This window comes from Pipistrellus hanaki (genome assembly GCF_964339955.1).
Source record: "Pipistrellus hanaki genome assembly, chromosome: 11".
NCBI lineage: Eukaryota > Metazoa > Chordata > Mammalia > Chiroptera > Vespertilionidae > Pipistrellus > Pipistrellus hanaki.
Window position 1 is genome coordinate 28,735,323 of NC_140513.1, and position 18,586 is coordinate 28,753,908.

The window sequence follows — 18,586 nt, forward strand, 5'->3', positions numbered from 1 at the left end:
TGCAGACCAGGCTGAGGGGCCCCACCGGTGTACTCTCAGGGCCGGGGATGGATCGCAGGAGTTTGGCCAGCCAGTGGGGGGGACTGCAGGAGGGCTCCATAGCATGCCTGGCCCATCTCCCCCAGTCCCTATCAGCTGGACCCCAACCGCAAGCTAACCTACCTACCAGAGCATCTGTCCCCTGGTTGTCTGTGCACATCATACCGAATGGTTGAGTTGCTTTACCATACCATTAGCATATTAGGCTTTTATTATATAGGATTCCTGTGGAATTTGAAGAGTAGACTGTGTACTTAAAAAAAAAAAAAAAAAAAAAAAAAAGATGTAGGGCTTCTTTACTTGACAAATAAACTTTTATCTTAAGTCTTGTTTTGCTTTGCCTTCCTCCTGTAGTCCCCTACAGTAGTGTGCAGTTTATGCAAACGAGAGGGTCATCTAAAGAGGGAATGTCCTGACGACTTCAAAAGAATCCAGTTGGAACCTTTGCCACCATTGACACCCAAATTTACAGCTATCCTAGATCAAGTTTGTATCCAGTGTTATAGTAAGTTGTTAACTTTTGATTTGTTAAATTGGTGTTTTCTCAAGAGTCACCTGAATCACTAACCTTCTAGCTTCTTTTAGGGACTTAGTCTGTTCCGTTCCCCATTGTGTCCAATGTTCTTTGTCTCCTGTTCCATTTGGGATACATAATAAATAATTGTTAAAGACAGGAAGGAGGGTCTTTAAAGGCTTAAGATTAGAGTACTATCGTTTCCCAAGTGGTGTTTCTTGAAACGTGTTTCTAGGTACAGTTAATAGTGTTTTGTGATAAGAAGTATTCACGGGTCAAGTAGGGAATAACTTACTGTTCCCTCATAGAGCACAGGCACGGTAGCTTAATAAAGACTTTTGATAAACGTTATGGTAAAGAATTTATTTAACTCTTTAATCCCACATTTCCAAAATTGAGCATAGAATACTTTTGGTTAACAGTAATTAATAGCCTACATAACAGCACTTTAAGAAGCATTGGTTTTTGGGAAGCACTGCTAAGTAGAGGTTTAAATTTCTAATAAGAAGACTATTTTAAAAGAATGGGATGCAGCTCCTTAGAGAAGAACTGGATGTATCACTGTGCTACATCTTGAGGTGTCTGTGCTAAAAGATGACCATTCTTAACAAGTGATTTACTATTTAAGCCTTTTTGGAGTTTATAACCTATGAAAGGAAATTGTAGGTCCTCCTTGGATGAATGAATGAAAAAAAAAAAATAAATAAATTATATATATATATATATATATATATATATATATATACACACACACACACACACACACACACACACACACCCCCTCACAAACTTTTGTGTGCGCCCTCTAGAAGAGTTCCCTGAAGGCTGCCCTTTAGAGAATGCTGGGACTCTGAAATGCAGTACTTCTCAGATTACTTTCTATTTCAGAAGCAGTTCTTGGTGGTAGAATCTTTTTTTAAAGGCATCCTCATTATTTTACATGCTTTCTACTGAAAAGACACAAAATTTAGGGTGTTTTTTCCTGTAAACCTGTTTTCAGAGAATGTGAACATCATTTTTTCTGATTGTTTCTCTTTATTTTAAACAGAGGATTTTTCTCCGACTATTTTAGAAGATCAAGCTCGTGAACATATTCGGCAAAACCTAGAAAGTTTCATAAGACAGGAGTTTCCAGGTAACTGACTTTTTACCTTTAAGAAAAGAAAGGTAGCGTGACCTTCCTTCATAAAGTGTCCATGTGTTACAATCACGTTAATTTTGAGAAAGGGAACGTAATCTCTCAGTGATGGGGACAGGGCTTCAGTGTGTGGCATGCCTAGGATGGCCATTGGTCAGCTCAGTCCTAGCTTCCCAACAGAGAGGACAGCTGCCTGTAGGATTTCTCTTAGCAGATTCCTCGAAGTGAATTTCATTGAGGACTATGTTTAGAGTCAAAGTTCACACCTCTAAAAAGTCTATTTAGAAAGTAGTAAGCTTACAGTATTAAATATGATTAGGAGATCCACATTTCCCTCAAAAAATGTTCTTACATTTTTTATTTATTTTTTTTTATTTTATTGATTTCAAAGAGAAAGGAGAGGGAGAGAGAGATAGAAACGTCAGTCATGAGAGAGAATCCTTGATTGCTTCCTCCTGCAGACCCCATATTGGGGATCGAGCTTGCAATGTGGGCATGTGCCCTGACAGGGAATTGGACCATGGTTTATAGATCAACATTCAGTGATAGCCATGCTGACCAGGCAATATCCTTACATTTAAGAATAAAGTGGTACTTGGTAATCTTTCATGCCATGTAGAACTTGTATTTATTTAAAGGTAAATTTTATTTTTTGAGAGAAAAATAATAATAAATGACTGATTAGAAAAGGACATAACTAGGTGATTAATACAGGATAATTAACTGGGTATTTTGATTTATGAGAGGGACCTTTTGATCCAAAAATTAAATGTAATCAGGTAATTAGTTATTACTTTTCATTATATCCCTAACAGGAACTAAATTGAGCTTGTTTGGCTCCTCCAAAAATGGATTTGGGTTCAAACAGAGTGATCTTGACGTCTGTATGACAATTAATGGACTTGAAACTGCTGAGGTACAGTGATCACATAAACTTCCATTTGCTGTGGCAGTGTGATTTAATAAGTTTGACTGACAGTATAGTTCAGTGTTTTCCAAATTTTCAGGACACAGTCTGTCTGACCAAATATAGTAAGAAGTTTAGAGTGGGTGTAAGGGTTAGAAAGTCTTATTCTTTCAACCTGGAGTACAAAGGGAATTTGAAAGCAACTTCTGGAAATTCTAGAAAGCCAACCCAACCTCTCCAGGCTCCCATTGGCATAGCAGCTAGGCTTAGATTAGGAAGCAGAAATGTGGTATAATGATAAGAGTACTGAATTTGTAATCCAGTGACCTGGGTTCAAGACAAATTTGGTTTTACCAGCTCCTATACATGTGGTCTTTGGTTGATAATCTACAAAATGGAAATGGTAATTCTGGTCCTTTTGCTTCAGGAGATTGTTATGCACATCAGCTTAGATCATGTATGTCAGCAGTCAGCAAACACTGTGGTCCAAGGGCTAAATTCTGCCCACTGCCTGTTTTGTAAATACAGTTTCATTAGAACATAGCCACACCCCTTCAGTTATGTATACTCTACTGCCACTTTCACTCTAACTGCAGAACTGAGTAGATGCAACAGACTATAATTCATAAAATGAAAGGTTTGCCAGCTCTAGTAAAGATGAAATAAAAATACTGTGAAAAGGTATAAAATTTGAGAAGTACCAAATCCCTACTCTTTTTTTTTTTAAATATATTTTATTGATTTTTTACAGAGAGGAAGAGAGAGGGATAGAGAGTTAGAAACATTGATGAGAGAGAATCATCGATCAGCTGCCTCTTGCACACCCCCTACTGGGGATGTGCCCACAACCAAGGTACATGCCCTTGACCGAAACCGAACCCAGGACCTTTCAGTCCACAGGCTGACGCTCTATCCACTGAGCCAAACCGGTTTCAGCCCAAATCCCTACTCTTAAAAAGATATTTACTGACAGTCCAAATACTGTATATCCACATGAGTGATGCTGCTGGTGCCCAAGATCTTTTTATGCCTTTTCTTAGTTTTAAGTCTGTCTTTGAGGATGTATCTGATTTGGGGAAATAGCCAAGTTATCTAGCCCAACTTTAGTGAATAAGGTAGATAAGTAATACTGGGATCGATACATAGAATGACCTTAATGTATATCATCAGTATGGAATTTTTAAATGATTTATAAACTAGTTTTGAAGGCATTTCTAAAATAAAATTTCAGTGTATTGTGGGACATATATAACTTTCAAAAAAGAAACACCTATATTGGAAAGGGTCAGCCGAAATATTTTTAAGTATGATCTATTAGAAATATTCATATTTGCTGTATGACTTTCATTTTGTACATATTTGCTGTATGACTTTCATTTTTGTCTAGTCCTATGGAAAAATAATCTGAGTTTAATCACTCTCCACAGCAGTTCATCAGCTCTTAATGAAACTATAATGAAGAACTACCCAGAATGAATTAGGTCATAGAAACTTCCTCTTATTTATGCTGGCACATAGGGTACTTCTTGTTGACATAATTACCTAGAGGGGAAAATGGAGGTCCTCACTGGTTCAGAGACTTTTCTGGAGGCTCCAATTTCAGACTCTATTGAGTCTCCAAAAGCAATTAGTAAGTAGGCTGTATTTGGGAGAGGGGTGGTTTCTTTAGGATATTTGCTATGTAGACTAATTAATGCTCACCTAAAAGGGGGGGTGGGGAAGAGTTGGAATTAATTTCATTATTTCTGAAGGTAATAGAAACTATATATAATCGGATTAAAAACCTGTGTTTCATTTTTGGTTCAGTACTTTATGCCATTTTTGTTACAGGGATTGGACTGTGTAAGAACTATTGAAGAATTGGCCAGAGTCCTCAAAAAACATTCAGGTATCTCTATAAATTTTTTCTAATTATAAATATAGATCTAGAAATAGATTGATTTATTTACAAGCAAAAGTTTATTTAGAAAATCACAGAGGTAGAAATGAGCCATGGAGGAAGTGAGCTAGCTGGGCTGCATGGGCTCAGGAAACAAGCTACAGATGCAAAAGAATGGCCGTTGGAGCTTAGGAAAAAGAAAGAAAGAGACACACCTAAAGGAAGAGGGTGCAGGCTGAGAGAGAGAGGAAGAGAGTCCTAAAAATATTTTCTTTTTCTGCCGAAACCGGTTTGGCTCAGTGGTAGAGCGTCGGTCTGTGGACTGAAGGTCCCGGGTTCGATTCCGGTCAAGGGCATGTACCTTGTACCGGTGGGGGGTGTGCAAGAGGCAGCTGGTGGATGTTTCTCTCTCATCGACGTTTCTAGCTCGCTCTCTCCCTTCCTCTCTGTAAAAAAAAAAAAAAAAAAAAAAAAAAATCAATAAAATATATATATTTTTTTAAATATTTTCTTTTTCTGTTTTAAAGAACCACCCCCCCCTTTTTTATTTTATTTATTTATTATTTTTTTTTTTATTCAGAGAGGAAGGGAGAGAGAGAGAAACATCAATGATGAGAGAGAATCACTGATTGGTTGCCTCCTGCACGCCCCCTACTGGGGATGGAGCCTGCAACCTGGGCATATGCCCTTGACTGGAATCGAACCTGGGCCCCTTTATCTGCAGACCTATCTATGCTCTGTCCACTAAGCCAAATCAGTATTTTGCATAGTTAGAATATACTAATGCCAATAAAACAGAATCGTGGCTTATTTATATATTTGCAGAATTGGTGTCTCATTAATATTAGTAAATATTAAATAACTTCTGAGGAAAAAGTGGGAAATCGTTGCATAGAAGAGGTTTGTGGAAAAGATGGGCTTGTTCTGATCTCAAATGATGACAAATATGATTTGAAAAGAGTAGGAAGAGAAGTCTTTCCTTAAAATGGAATATAGTATATTTTGGAGAACAGTGAGAAGATTGATACATATAGAGAGGAGTTTCAAGTGGAAACTATGAGGAGGTAAGGTAAAGTCTGTAGATATTAAGCCACTGAAGTTTCTGCAGGAGAGGAAGAACCAGGAAAAGCATAACAAGCTTTTTAGGCAACTAGCATTGTCTCTTTTGGAGGGCATAACCTAAGTGACAGAGCAGAGAGACCTTATCCAGGTCCAAGTGGTCAGAAAGGAAAAAAAGATCAGAGATTCCAAAGAAAAATGTCTTAGATTTGGTACCTATAAATAGGAAATAAGGGTTTAGGCTGATGTCTGGGTATTTGGGAAATGGGAATATTTGCAGAAAACACCAGTGTGAAGGCGTTTAGTTTGCCATGAACGTATACTCTTCAAGAGGTATCACTCTAGTAAGAAACTAAAAACATGGAGTTGTCAAATCAGGATTGTAGGACAAAATAGAAGTTTTGCATTGAAAGCCTTAATGAGAGAGAAGTAGAGAAGCCAAGAAAGAGAAAAGTGGAGAGGCCAAGGGAATTGTTGTTTAGAGGAGTTGAGGATTGCACTTTAATTTCTGTGTGTAGAAATTAAGGAGGACACTGAAAAAGAAGCCATTGGTATAAAATAAACCAGGATAATGTGCTGTGAATAAGTTCTAGAGTAGGGGTGTCGAACTCAATCAGAGAAGGGGCCAAAATCTAAAATCCAGCCTAAATTGCGGGCCGAATGGTTTACTGAACAGTCATAAACTGACAATGTCATAAACTGACAGCGTGACAGCGCGGTGCGGGCCACATTGCAAGGCCTGGCGGGCTGAATTTGGCCCGCGGGCCTTGTGTTTGACACATGTGTTCTAGAGGATGGGCTTATAAATGTCCTTAACATTTACAGTGTCAAGTTCTAAAATGGAAAATAGGTGGAGAAAAGGCTGTCTACTTTGGAGGCAATATAGCAAAGTAGTTGGGGGGGTCTAGAATCAACTTTCTGGTTTTAAATCTTGGCTTCCCCACTTGCTGGCTGTGTGATCTCAGAAAGTCACTCAGCCTTACTATTAGCACTCAGTACTCATCTGTAAAGTGGAATAACAATAGTTAAGTTCACATCCATATTATACTGATATCCTATCTAATAAAAGGGTAATATGCAAATTAACCATCTCTCCAACATATAAGATGGCTGCCCCCATGTGGACACAAAATAGCCGGCAAGAGATGGCCAGCAGGGGAGGGCATTTGGGGGCAATCAGCCCTGCAGAGGAAGGCAGTTGGGGGTGACCAGGCCTGCAGGGGAGGGCAGTTGGGGAACCCAGGCCTGCAGGGGAGGGAAGTTGGGGGCAACCAGGCTGTCAGGGGAGGGCAGTTAGGGGTAAGCAGGCCTGCAGGGGAGGGCATTTACAGGCAATCAGGCTGGCAAAGGAACAATTGAGCATCAATCAGGCTGGCAGGGGAATGGTTAGAGAGTGATCAGGCTGGCAGGCAGAAGCAGTTAGGGGCAATCTGGCAGGCAGGCAGGCAGGTGAGTGGTTTGGAGCCAGCAGTCCTGGATTGTGAGAGGGATATCTGACTGCCTGTTGAGGCCCAATCCTAGTGGGTAGTCGGGCATCTCTCGAGGGGTCCCAGATTGGAGGTGGTACAGGCTGCACTGAGGGACACCCCTCCCCCATGCACAAATTTCATGCACCAGGCCTCCAGTCTATATATAAAAGCCTATGGTTGCTATGACTCGCACTGACTACCAGGGGGCAGACATTCAACACAGGATCTGCCCCCTCATGGTCAGTGTGCTTCCACAGCGGGAGTGTCACTGCCAGAAGCTGACTCATGGCTGGTGAGCAGGGATATGGATGTCAGATTGCTATTTCCCCTCCGGCCCCATAGATCTGACATCCCTCAAGGATTCCTGGATCGCGAGAGGGAGCAGGTCAGGCTGAGGGACCCCACGAGTACACAAATCCATGCACCGAGCCTCTAGTGTTCACATAAAAGCTTCCATGCCCAGCTGTATTTAATGATATTCTCTTGTTTCAACCTAGGTCTGAGAAACATCTTGCCTATTACAACAGCAAAGGTGCCAATTGTAAAGTTCTACCATTTGAGAAGTGGTCTGGAAGTGGACATCAGTTTGTATAACACATTGGTAAGATATACTTTCTAAATGGTTTCTCTAGAGAGATTAATGGAAACAGATGTCTCTTAAGCCATTCATTCCATTGCATTTATTCTTTCAGTAGTTATTAGTGCTTGCTCTGTGCCTGGCAGTGATCTGAGGCTGGGGGTATAACAGAGAATTTAGTTAATATTAATATTCATTTAAAATTAGGTCAGAGTGACAGGCGCTTTTGTTTGGCTTGAACTTTTTTGGAGTGTGTGTGTGTGTGTGTGTGTGTGTGTGTTTCACACTTGGTTTGTTTTCAGGGCTTAATGGTACCTCTCTGGCCCGTAAGGGCAGTGCCAGGACAGGAAGGGCAGTGCCAGGACAGGATCTATTTGCAGGAAACTGATTTTTTTAATTTTATTTAAATTTTTATTGTTGCAATATTACAAATGTCTCCTTTTTTCCCCCATTGACTCTCCCCAGCTGCTCCCACCCCTTTGCACATGATCTCACCCTCTCCCTTACTATCTGTGTCCATTGGTTATGCTTCTATGCATACATATAAATAAGTCCTTTGGTTGATCTTTTAAAAACACACACACACACACACACACACACACACACACACCTTCCCTCTTAGGTTTCACTGGTCTGTTCAATGTTTCTGTATCTCTGAATTTATTTTTGTTCATCAGTTTAAGTTGTTCATTATATTCAGGAAACTGATTATTTTAAAGCCCTTATTTTTTAGGAATGTTCACACTAAGGACATCCTATCTAATAAAAGGGTAATATGCAAATTAACTGTCACTCATCACAAAGATGGCGGCGCCCAGTCCTCTCAGCCCTGTCAGAGTTCCCAAGTCCGGGGAGGTGGGGGGGGCGGGCAGCCACTGAGAGCAGGCAGTGTGAGCGGCCTGGCAGAATGCTTGCTTCATCAACACAGCAACGAGGCACATGTTCCGTGGATAGGCCTGTGAGCCCTTGAGAGCCTCTGGGTAGCAGGTGCAGAGTGGCCAGGCCCCACAAAGAGGTACTGGTGCACGAATTCGTGTGCAGGACAACTAGTCTATATATATAAAACTCTTAAGTGACTGTTTGACCAGTCGCTATGATGCGCACTGACCACCAGGGAGCAAATGCTCAATGTGGGAGCTGTCCCCTGGTAGTCAGTGCACACCCACAGCAGGAGTGCCACTCAGCTGACCAACAGGTGCCAGATGCTGGGCTTATGGCTGGCGAGCACAGCTTCGGCAGTACAAGCCTCTCCTGCGGCGGGAGCAGGTACAGTGGGGCCAGGATGAGCGGGAGTAGTGCAGCGCCCTGCCTGGGCTTGGACTCAGAGCCCTCCCCAGTCCCCTGTCGCTTCTGGCACTACTGTATCCCTCAGGGGATATCAGACTGCTGGTTTCGGCCCGATCCCCGCAACCAGCACTCCGACATCCCCCGAGGGTCCCAGATTGCAAGAGGGCACATGCCAGGCTAAGGGACCCCACTGAAGCACACTGGGTCCTCTAGTATTAACGTAATGGAAATCATGAAATCAAATGTCATTTACAATTCTTCATTATTATCTCTTAAATTATTGAAGCTTATTTGGGGGAAAGAAATACTAGTTTTAGTCTAAGTATATTTATTCTAAAATGAATTACAGTATAAGTCTTTTCAGAATATTCTATCTTAAAATTTTTCTTCTAAAATAGCCTTATAGTATAATTTCCTTTTTAACAGGCCCTTCATAACACAAGGCTCTTATCTGCTTATTCAGCCATTGATCAAAGAGTGAAATATTTATGCTATACCATGAAAGTTTTTACAAAGGTGAGTGTGCTTTCAGTTTTACCTTTTCAGGAAATATTATTGCATCTTCAGACCTTGTTGAAAACATGTCTCTCTTTTTTTAAAGACTAGCCATGTCAAACGCTTCTTTTAACTATTTGGGAAGCCATACTCAGCAAGCTAAAATTTTGTCTTAAATTTTACATGATTATCTGATCTTGCTATGACTAATTGTTTCAATGCTTTGTTGGGTCCTTTGTTTTATTTGGGGTTGTTTTGGGGTTTTTTTTTTTCTTATTTGGTTTTGTTGGAATATTTTAGCATTTGAAAATGTGATTATTCTATTAATGCCTTGTAGAAGCACTTACTTTTAGTGATAATAGAATAGCTACAAGCAGAAAACATTGGTAATCTTTCCTTTGTGTTCCTTGTTTTCCTTCCCTCCAGATGTGTGATATTGGTGATGCATCCAGAGGCAGCTTATCATCATATGCATACACACTTATGGTGCTATATTTTCTCCAGCAGAGGAATCCACCAGTCATTCCTGTCCTTCAAGAGGTATTAATAAAGTAAATTCTAGCCCTACCTGGTTTGGCTCAGTGGATAGAGCGTCGGACTGTGGACTGAAAGGTCTCAGATTCGATTCCAGTCAAGGGCATGTACCTTGGTTGCGGGCACATCCCCAGTGGGCGGTGTGCAGCAGGCAGCTGATCAGTGTTTCTCTCTCATCACTGTTTCTAACTCTTTCTCTCTCTCTCTCTCTCTCTCTCTTCCTCTTTGTAAAAAATCAATAAAATATATTTAAAAAAATAAAATAATTCTATTTCTTACCTGTAAAGCTGGGTGATATTTTGAGTCTTCTTCTCAAAAATTCTTTGGTTGTAGCCCATCCAGCATGGTTCAGTGCTTGAGCATCGACCTATGAATCCGAATCAGGTCATGGTTTTATTCCCAGTCAGGGCACATGCCCAGGTTATGGGCTCAATTCCCATTGTGCAGGAGGCAGCCAATCAGTGATTCTCTGTCATCATTAATGTTTCTATCTATCTCTCTTCCCCTCTCTATTTCTCTGAAATCAATTAAAATATATATATTTTTTAAAGTTCTCTAGTTTTGTAGTTAAAATTTTAACAATTTTTCTAAAATTTTTGTATCAGTGCATTAAGTTTGTAATCCATACTAATAATTTAAAAATTAATTGCAGATATACAAAGGTGAAAAGAAACCTGAAATATTTGTTGATGGCTGGAATATTTATTTTTTTGATCAAATAGATGAACTGGTACGTATTTTAATAGTAAAGATTTTTTTTTCTTACATCCTTGACTAAAAGTTAGCTATACTATGCTGTAGTATAGAAAGATAGTCAAAAACTGAATTGTCATTTGCTATATTTATATTATGATAGTTAAAAACACACACACACACACACACACACACACACACACACAACAAAAAACTAACATATACAGATGCTTCCTTTGAAGTTGAAAACATTTTTAAGCCAGGTGAGCTTTTAGGGACTATATCTAGGTTTTTTAATGCCTAATAATTTCAAATAATTTGGTATTTTTTTCCAAATAAACGAATATTTGTTCTGTGATTTTTGTACACAGCTTGGAAAGATTTTTAATCATCACCAAGGCTCTTAAAGTTTATTTCAAGATTCTTCCACTAACATGCATTCTGAGGTTTGATATTAAAACCCTGAGCTCTCCCTATCTCCAAGTCATAGGCTGAAGATTAATAAACTCATGTAGGTGGTATTTTAAAATGTATTTAAACTCTAGTTAATTAGAAATAAGTCCATATTTACTTCGTAAGATACAAGTGAATATTGACGTTAACACTTTACTATAGGGCATGTTATCCCTTGTTTTCTTCTGTTTCTAGCCCACCTATTGGCCCGAATATGGAAAAAATAAAGAAAGTGTTGGGCAGCTCTGGTTGGGACTTCTTCGTTTCTACACAGAGGACTTTGATTTTAAAGAACATGTTATTAGCATCAGAAGAAAAAGTCTGGTTACAACTTTTAAGAAACAGTGGACCTCAAAATACATTGTTATTGAAGGTACAAATAAAATTAAAACTTAAAGGTACATAGAATATAGAGTTTGAATTAGGAGGGCATCGTTCTTCATCTCTCCAGGAGGGCAGCCCGGAGCCACTGATTGGGGTGCACAGTGCACACCCCGTTACTGCCTGCATCCAGTGGAGGCATCTGCTTCCCCCGAAACACTTATTTTTAAATGATTGGTGCCTTTATGTGGAGCCTCCCACATTACATCTTTGGTCACCATGACAGATCTTTTACTATCATTGAACGCTTAGTGGAGAAGAAGACAAATAAATAAGCTGTTATTTATTTCAGCTTCTAAATAAGTGGGACTTTTAGAACCTTCCTAATAAGAGTGCATTTTCAACATCTTTATTTGCTATTAATGGAGGGCTTTTACCTATCAGGAGTTATAACACCTAAATAATGTGTTATTCTAGGTCAGCGATTTTCAACCTTTTTCATCTCATGGCACACATAAGCTAATTACTAAAATTCTGCAGCACTCCAAAAAACATATTTTTGTTGTCAATTTGGCAAAAAATAAATTGTTAAAATTTTGACTCATTCACATTGAATGGCTATTGTTGTGTAGGCTGTTGTCATATTTTTATTTGACAGTCTCAGGGAAAAGGGATCAGTCCCCCTGACTAAGACAAGTATTGCATGTTTTAAAGCTCACATGGCAACTCAGGTTGAAAATTGCTGCTCTTTGTTAAACTTTCATCTACCTATTGATACTCTTATAATGTAAAAATATGTGAAATGAAAATCAAATCACAATGGGTTGATTCCTTCTCCCCCCCCCCCCCCCCCCCCGAAAAATAAAAAAGATTTTGGGGTGGTTTTTGTTTTCTTGTGTTTTTTGCTTTCTTGAATAAGTTTTTAAGCATTTACAGGAAATAATTAAATATCTACACATTAGGTTTCACTTATGAATTATGTGTGTAAGTTTATTGTAAATCATTTATAAAGTATTTTGATTTAGAAAGCATGATTTATCCCCATTTATTTTATGAACCAGTTTATTCAGATCCCACATATATCTTTGACATCAGCAGCTTTCTATCCTTCCTACCACTTTCTGGATCATCTAACAAATAGTGTTCCAGGACCCAACAGATATCCACTCATCTAAGATGTTTGAGTGGAAATATTTAAGATCGTATGGGAATGCTTATCTGAAGCCGTTACTAGAAATTGAGATCCAAGTAGCTGTTGCCTGTGTGTGTTTTAATTTATCACATGAATTCATTCTGTGATATCCATGAAGAATTATTTTCTAAAGTGATACTTTAAAAGCTTGTTAATTGGCAGGAACATTTAATTCTAAAATCTAAAATCTTTTAAATATATTTGTGACCTCTATATGCCTTCAAAAACTAGTATTAAATAATGTCAGGCTAATGTTAGTCTTCTCCACATAGTATTTTCTTGTTCAAAATAAAGCAACTCCTCATAATGTGAAAGATTTTATAAGAATTCAAATATAAAGCAACATCCTCTTTTCTGATGGACACTTTTGAGAAAAAACTTGCCTTACAGTTAGGAATATATGTCACCTAACTATATAACAAATTTGAAGATCATTAAAAAGGTAGTTATTTAATAATATAAATTATGTAACACTTTTAATAATGATAAATTATGTAACACTTTCTTGTTATATAAACCATTTATTGTATGAATATTGGCATTTTCTTTTTGATTATCTTATTCTCATTTTTTTTTTTTACTTAGATCCCTTTGATTTGAATCATAATCTTGGAGCTGGATTATCAAGGAAAAGTAAGTTAACTTTGTTTATAAATATTCATGTGATCTCTTTTTAATTCACCTACCTGAGCTCTTATTCTTTGCTTTTTAGTGACCAATTTTATAATGAAAGCATTTATTAATGGTAGAAGAGTATTTGGTATTCCAGTCAAAGGATTACCAAAGGACTACGCCTCAAAAATGGTAAGCATCTGTTGGACATAAAAAAATAAAAACAATTCTGAAAGCCCGTATTAAGCATTTAATTTGTACACATTACTTCAGTGATAACTTAAATACTTGGAATATCTGGTGAGTCTAGCCACCAAGATGAACAATTACAACGCAAATCCCTAAAAATCCTTTCTAAAACATCCCAGCTCTGAGACAATTCATCAGGAGTACAGGAGAAATAGCCAGAGCTGGAGGTTGGTTGAGAAGATTTATAATTTTGGTGCTGCTTTTCCTTGGATACACGTATAGGTGGCATTGCTGTGCCACCAAAATTGAGCTCCAGGCCAGCCTCAGCCAAACAGTTTGCACATGCCTAAGGGCATCCATATGAAGTCTAGACTTCCTTTGTTTGTTTATTACTGTACTTGCAAAAAGTAATACATCCCTTAATGGGATGGTGCTGCCTGTACTACCCTGTTTCCCCGAAAATAAGACAGTGTCTTATATTAGTTTTTTCTCCCAAAGTTGCGCTAGGTCTTATTTTCGGAGGATGTCTTATTTTCGAGGAAACACGGTAGAACTGTCTGTTCTTATATAATGCTCAGGTTTCTATTGAGCCACATCCGTTAAAAACAAAACAAAATTGCTTTATAAAGATAACGTATATCAGTGAGAAAAAAGAGGGTTAGAAGCTACATGGTTTTTTAATTAATATTATTATTCTCACCCAAGGATATATTTTACTGATTTAAGAGAGGAGGACAAGGGGGAGAGAGAAACATATATGAGAAAAACATCAATCAGTTGCCTCCTGTCTAAGTATCAAACCTGAAACCCAGGTATGTGACTTGATCAGGAATCGAACTGTCAACGCTTCAGCGCATGGGATGATGCTCCAACCAACTGAGCCACACCGGCTAGAGGAGAACTAGAGGGTTTTATGTTTAAAATAAAGTTATTATTTTTATGCATTAATCTTCTGAATACACTTTTAATGAACCTTAACTGTTTGGTGTGCAGCCATATTCAGCATTTGATTACATGTGTGCATCTCGTTATAGATATTGCTGTGGTAGTCGGTCAGTGCTTCTGAAACTTGTCCAAACATATCACTTAGGGATTTTGTTAAATGCAGATTCTGATTCAGGAGGACTTTGCATTTCTTACAAGCTCTCAGGTGATGCTGGTGCTGCTGGTCCCCCACCTTAATTTCACTGGTAAAGAGGCTCAAGCCCAAACCATTGTCTTTCCTTTCTTCTGATATTTCCCTTCAGAATCCACTATGAAATAGCATATAGCCTTTTTTTTCTCTCTCTGTAACCTGTATATGCAAATCATGTTCCTCAATTCATTAGGTGTTAGCTTTTCTTTTTTTTAGAGCACAGAAGCCTTTGTACCTGGACTCAGCTGCCCCTGGGGAATGTGATGCTCTTATTTAGAAGTGTGTGTGTGTGTGTGTGTGGGGGGGGGGGGGGGGGGGGTAGTAAGCTACCTTTGTGGTTAAGGATAAACAGTTGCAGGATGGAAAGAACTACATAAAATTGGAATTTAGGTAAAATTATTCTGACTTGACTTCATAATGGTTTTAGATTTGAAATTACTCAGTATAAATAATATTTATTAAGTTTATGATAATGTTGATGTTCAGGTATAAGATACCTGATTGCTGTCGGGTTAGTTTTTGAGTTTTGATCTCATAGTAATAGTTCACGTTTGTATATATTTATGTTTTTCTAGGAATACTTTTTCGATCCAGATGTGCTAACTGAAGGAGAGCTGGCCCCAAATGACAGATGTTGCCGAATTTGTGGGAAAATTGGACACTTCATGAAAGACTGTCCTTTGAGGAGAAGGTAAGTAAATGTTCAAAAGAGTTGGTTTTGATTTTATGCTCTTAACGTACCACTTTTTAAATGAAGTTCTGTTGAAACAGAAAATAAAGTCATAGGAAATTCAGCAGTTCTCACGTAAATTTTAGGTTTTTTATAATGAAAATGAGGTGATTTAAAATATGGCCTTACAGCCAAAACCGGTTTGGCTCAGTGGATAGAGCGTTGGCCTGCGGACTGAAGGTCCCAGGTTCGATTCCAGTTAAGGGCATGTACCTTGGTTGCTGGCACATCCGCAGTGAGGGGTGTGCAGGAGGTAGCTGATCGATGTTTCTCTCTCATCGGTGTTTCTGACTTTCTATCCCTCTCCCTTCCTCTCTGAAAAATCAATAAAATATTTTAAATATATATATATATATGGCTTTATATACAGATAATGAGAATTGACTCCATTGTAACAGTGACAGTATCTCAGGCTTGGTCCCTTTTCCTAATTCTGGTCATGGCACTAATCATTTGGTTATCGGCCTCTCCAGCTGGGATGGAAGAAAAAAGAGGAGAACAAAATGCTTCCCTTTTTACAGCGGTGGGAAGTTCAGAATGATTTCAGTCAATGAAAAGTACAATTGGTTCCTTCAGGATGCCAATTACACTTCTGATGTACAATAACTGAGGTGTGCTACGTTGAGATTGGGACTCACTGACAGTGTCTCAGACTCCAAGACCCTTTCACTTGCACACAGTTTCACTTGTACACCTTAATATTGCTATGGTGACCTACTCAGGTTGGTGACCATGCTTGCTTCTGTTTGCAGGAGGACTGAAGGACAAAGTATATGTTCACTTTGAACATATTGTTTATGATGCTTTTACTTGAATGATAATATGCTCATTTAAAATCAGGTTATCATCTCCTTGGCTGGTGTTAATCAGTAGTTAGAGCATCATCCCTGGCACCAAAGGGTCGTGGGTTTGATGCCCTGTCCAGTTTACGTACCTGGGTAGCAGGTTGGATCCTTGCCCCTTGTCAGGATGCGTAGGGGAGGCAACCAGTAGCGTGTCTCTCTCACATCGATGTTTCTCTCTCCCCCCTCTTTCCTCTCTCTCTAAAAATCAATGGGAAAAATATATTCTGGTAAGGATTAACCAAAAACAACAACAAAAATAAAACAGGTCAGGAGGTAGAAAATGGTGGCGGAATAGATAGGCATGTTCCAAGTCTTGTCCCGGAGCAGAAAGAAAGAACAGCCAAGGGTCACACAGGTAGTGTTTGTTGGCAAGTTAAGAAGAAGAAGAGAGACTCAGGCCCTAACCAGTTTGACTCTGGATAGAGCGTCGGTCTGCAGACTGAAGGGTCCTGGGTTCGATTCTGGCCAAGGGCATGTACCTTGTTGTGGGCACATCCCCAGTGGGGGGCGTGCAGGAGGGAGCTGATCGATGTTTCTCTCTCATCGATGTTTCTGACTATCCCTCTCCCTTCCTCTCTGTAAAAAATCAATAAAAGATATTATAAAAAAAAAAAAAAAAAAAAGTTAAGGGACAGCTAACCTCTAGGAGAAGGTGGGCGACTGCTGGACAGGGTTCCCCTGACCTGGCAGCTGCTGGGTCCCCTCCCGGAGCTATGGGCTCAGACGGGGAGACCGAGCCATCTTGAAGGGGAAAGTGGATCTCATCTGAAGCCTGAAAATCCACAATGCAGTGATCACTGAACAGCTGTGAACCCCAGAACACCAGTTCCCAGTTGGCGCAAACATGCGGGTTCAAAGGAGTTCTTCATTCCACTACAGGAAGGTCAGATTTCACCTGGGATAAGGTGTGGTCTCGGTGGGAGAGAAACGAGTGCTTTGTGGGAGCTGGAGGACAGGGGAAGTCTGTGCCTAGAAAAATCCATGGCTGTTGGGGCTGGCGTGATCCGTGAATGTGGAAGGGGGTCTCAGAGCTGCAAACAGAAGGGATCTCTAAAAAGCAGCCCATTTTGATCTGACACGGAGGGACAGCCTAAAATTTCCAAAGGTTGTGCCAGCTGCTTTGACTTACTTGCATACCCATTGTTCACACACTTGGGCTTTTTCCTCCTCAAATCCTTGCTTCTGATTACTAAGCCCAATACATAGTATCACCCAGTTGGGGACACCCTGGGAGACTACAGGGAAAAGTTGTTTTTCTGGAACCTGGTGATTGGAGTGGGGCGTGACCATCGGAGAGCCAGCTCTGAGGCAGCCCACTCTGACAAACCGGTATTGAGTGCCACAGGGAAAGCAGGATCACAATACAGGCTAGAGAGGCCAAATAGATTCAAAGTCAATCCAGAAACACTGCCACCCAGGGGCTGAATCACAAACTGATTCTTGTGTATACAAAAATAAAGGGATATAAGAAATTAAGGCAAGGCCTGCTTAAAAATCAGGGCTGACCTACAACACTGAGGAGCAGTGGAACGCAGGGAACTGCAATACTGTCTGGACTGAGAAACAGGCTTGCCAAACAAAACAATAGAATACCTTTTAATTATTATTTTTATTTTTAATCAGTATTATTACTACTACTATTTTACTTTTGTGTGTGTGTGTGACCTTTTATATTCTCTTTATTTTACTTTGGGATTAGTGTTCTACATTCTATTTTCATCTTTCCTTTAGCATCATTTTATTCTATATAAACTCTACCGTATGCCATCACTCTCTTCCTAACTTTTCCCCTTCCTAACTTTTCCTCATGTTTATCTTACCCCTTTTCTACTTTAGATTTTCCCTATTCTTTCTGTTTACCCCTGTTAAAATTTTCACCCTATTTATATATCTAATTTCCAATCTCCTGCTCCAAGTCCATATACATTTCTCTCTTCTCTGTCTTAACTATCCAAAAAATTGTTTTTCTCTCAGTCCTTTTGTTGTTATTTGCTTGAATGTTGATTATATCGAATTTTTATGCTTTTTTGTGTGAGATTGTTTTACTTAATTCTTTTTTTTTTTTTTTTTTTTTTTGCTTAGTTTTTTTTATTGTTTTTTTGCTTCTGTTTTCCCTTGCCTCACTTGATATTAGTTGGTGTTGTAGTTTGTATTAATCTCCAGGTACTTGTTGCTGGCATTTTCTGGAATTAGTGGTTTTTCTATTGGAGTTTTCATATATATAGTTTGTTCCCATTTTCTTTCTTTGTCTCTTTCTTGTCTCTTACTTTTTTTTTTTTTCCTTTTCCTAATTTCATTTTGGCACTCCTTTTTTTTGTCTTTTTCCTCTTCTTCTTTCTCTCCTATTCCCTAATTTGCCTTTCTCTTCATTGGAGGTTATTAATATCATGAATACATTTCTGTTCAGTGCCTTGTGTGTTGTACCTGATTGTGTTGTATTTTGTGCCTTTAAATCAACACAAGAGAGAACTAGACATCCAGAGAAGAGAGACCATGTGGAGACAAAGAAACAGCCCGC

At 39.1% G+C, this 18,586-nt stretch overlaps 1 protein-coding gene across 8 annotated transcripts in view; it reads left to right on the forward strand.

Moving 5' to 3' along the window:
* Window positions 1–18,586, forward strand: part of TUT7 (terminal uridylyl transferase 7) — a 61,128-nt gene that overhangs the window by 26,926 nt on the left and 15,616 nt on the right. For all 8 annotated transcript variants that reach the window (XM_084897931.1, XM_084897932.1, XM_084897933.1 and 5 more), the window contains exons 14-25: window positions 394–544; window positions 1,602–1,688; window positions 2,507–2,607; window positions 4,429–4,486; window positions 7,503–7,606; window positions 9,296–9,385; window positions 9,791–9,904; window positions 10,551–10,628; window positions 11,240–11,417; window positions 13,143–13,190; window positions 13,270–13,361; window positions 15,069–15,184. In XM_084897931.1, the coding sequence (XP_084754057.1) occupies window positions 394–544; window positions 1,602–1,688; window positions 2,507–2,607; window positions 4,429–4,486; window positions 7,503–7,606; window positions 9,296–9,385; window positions 9,791–9,904; window positions 10,551–10,628; window positions 11,240–11,417; window positions 13,143–13,190; window positions 13,270–13,361; window positions 15,069–15,184 (1,217 nt within the window). The remainder of the gene's footprint in view (window positions 1–393; window positions 545–1,601; window positions 1,689–2,506; window positions 2,608–4,428; window positions 4,487–7,502; window positions 7,607–9,295; window positions 9,386–9,790; window positions 9,905–10,550; window positions 10,629–11,239; window positions 11,418–13,142; window positions 13,191–13,269; window positions 13,362–15,068; window positions 15,185–18,586) is intronic.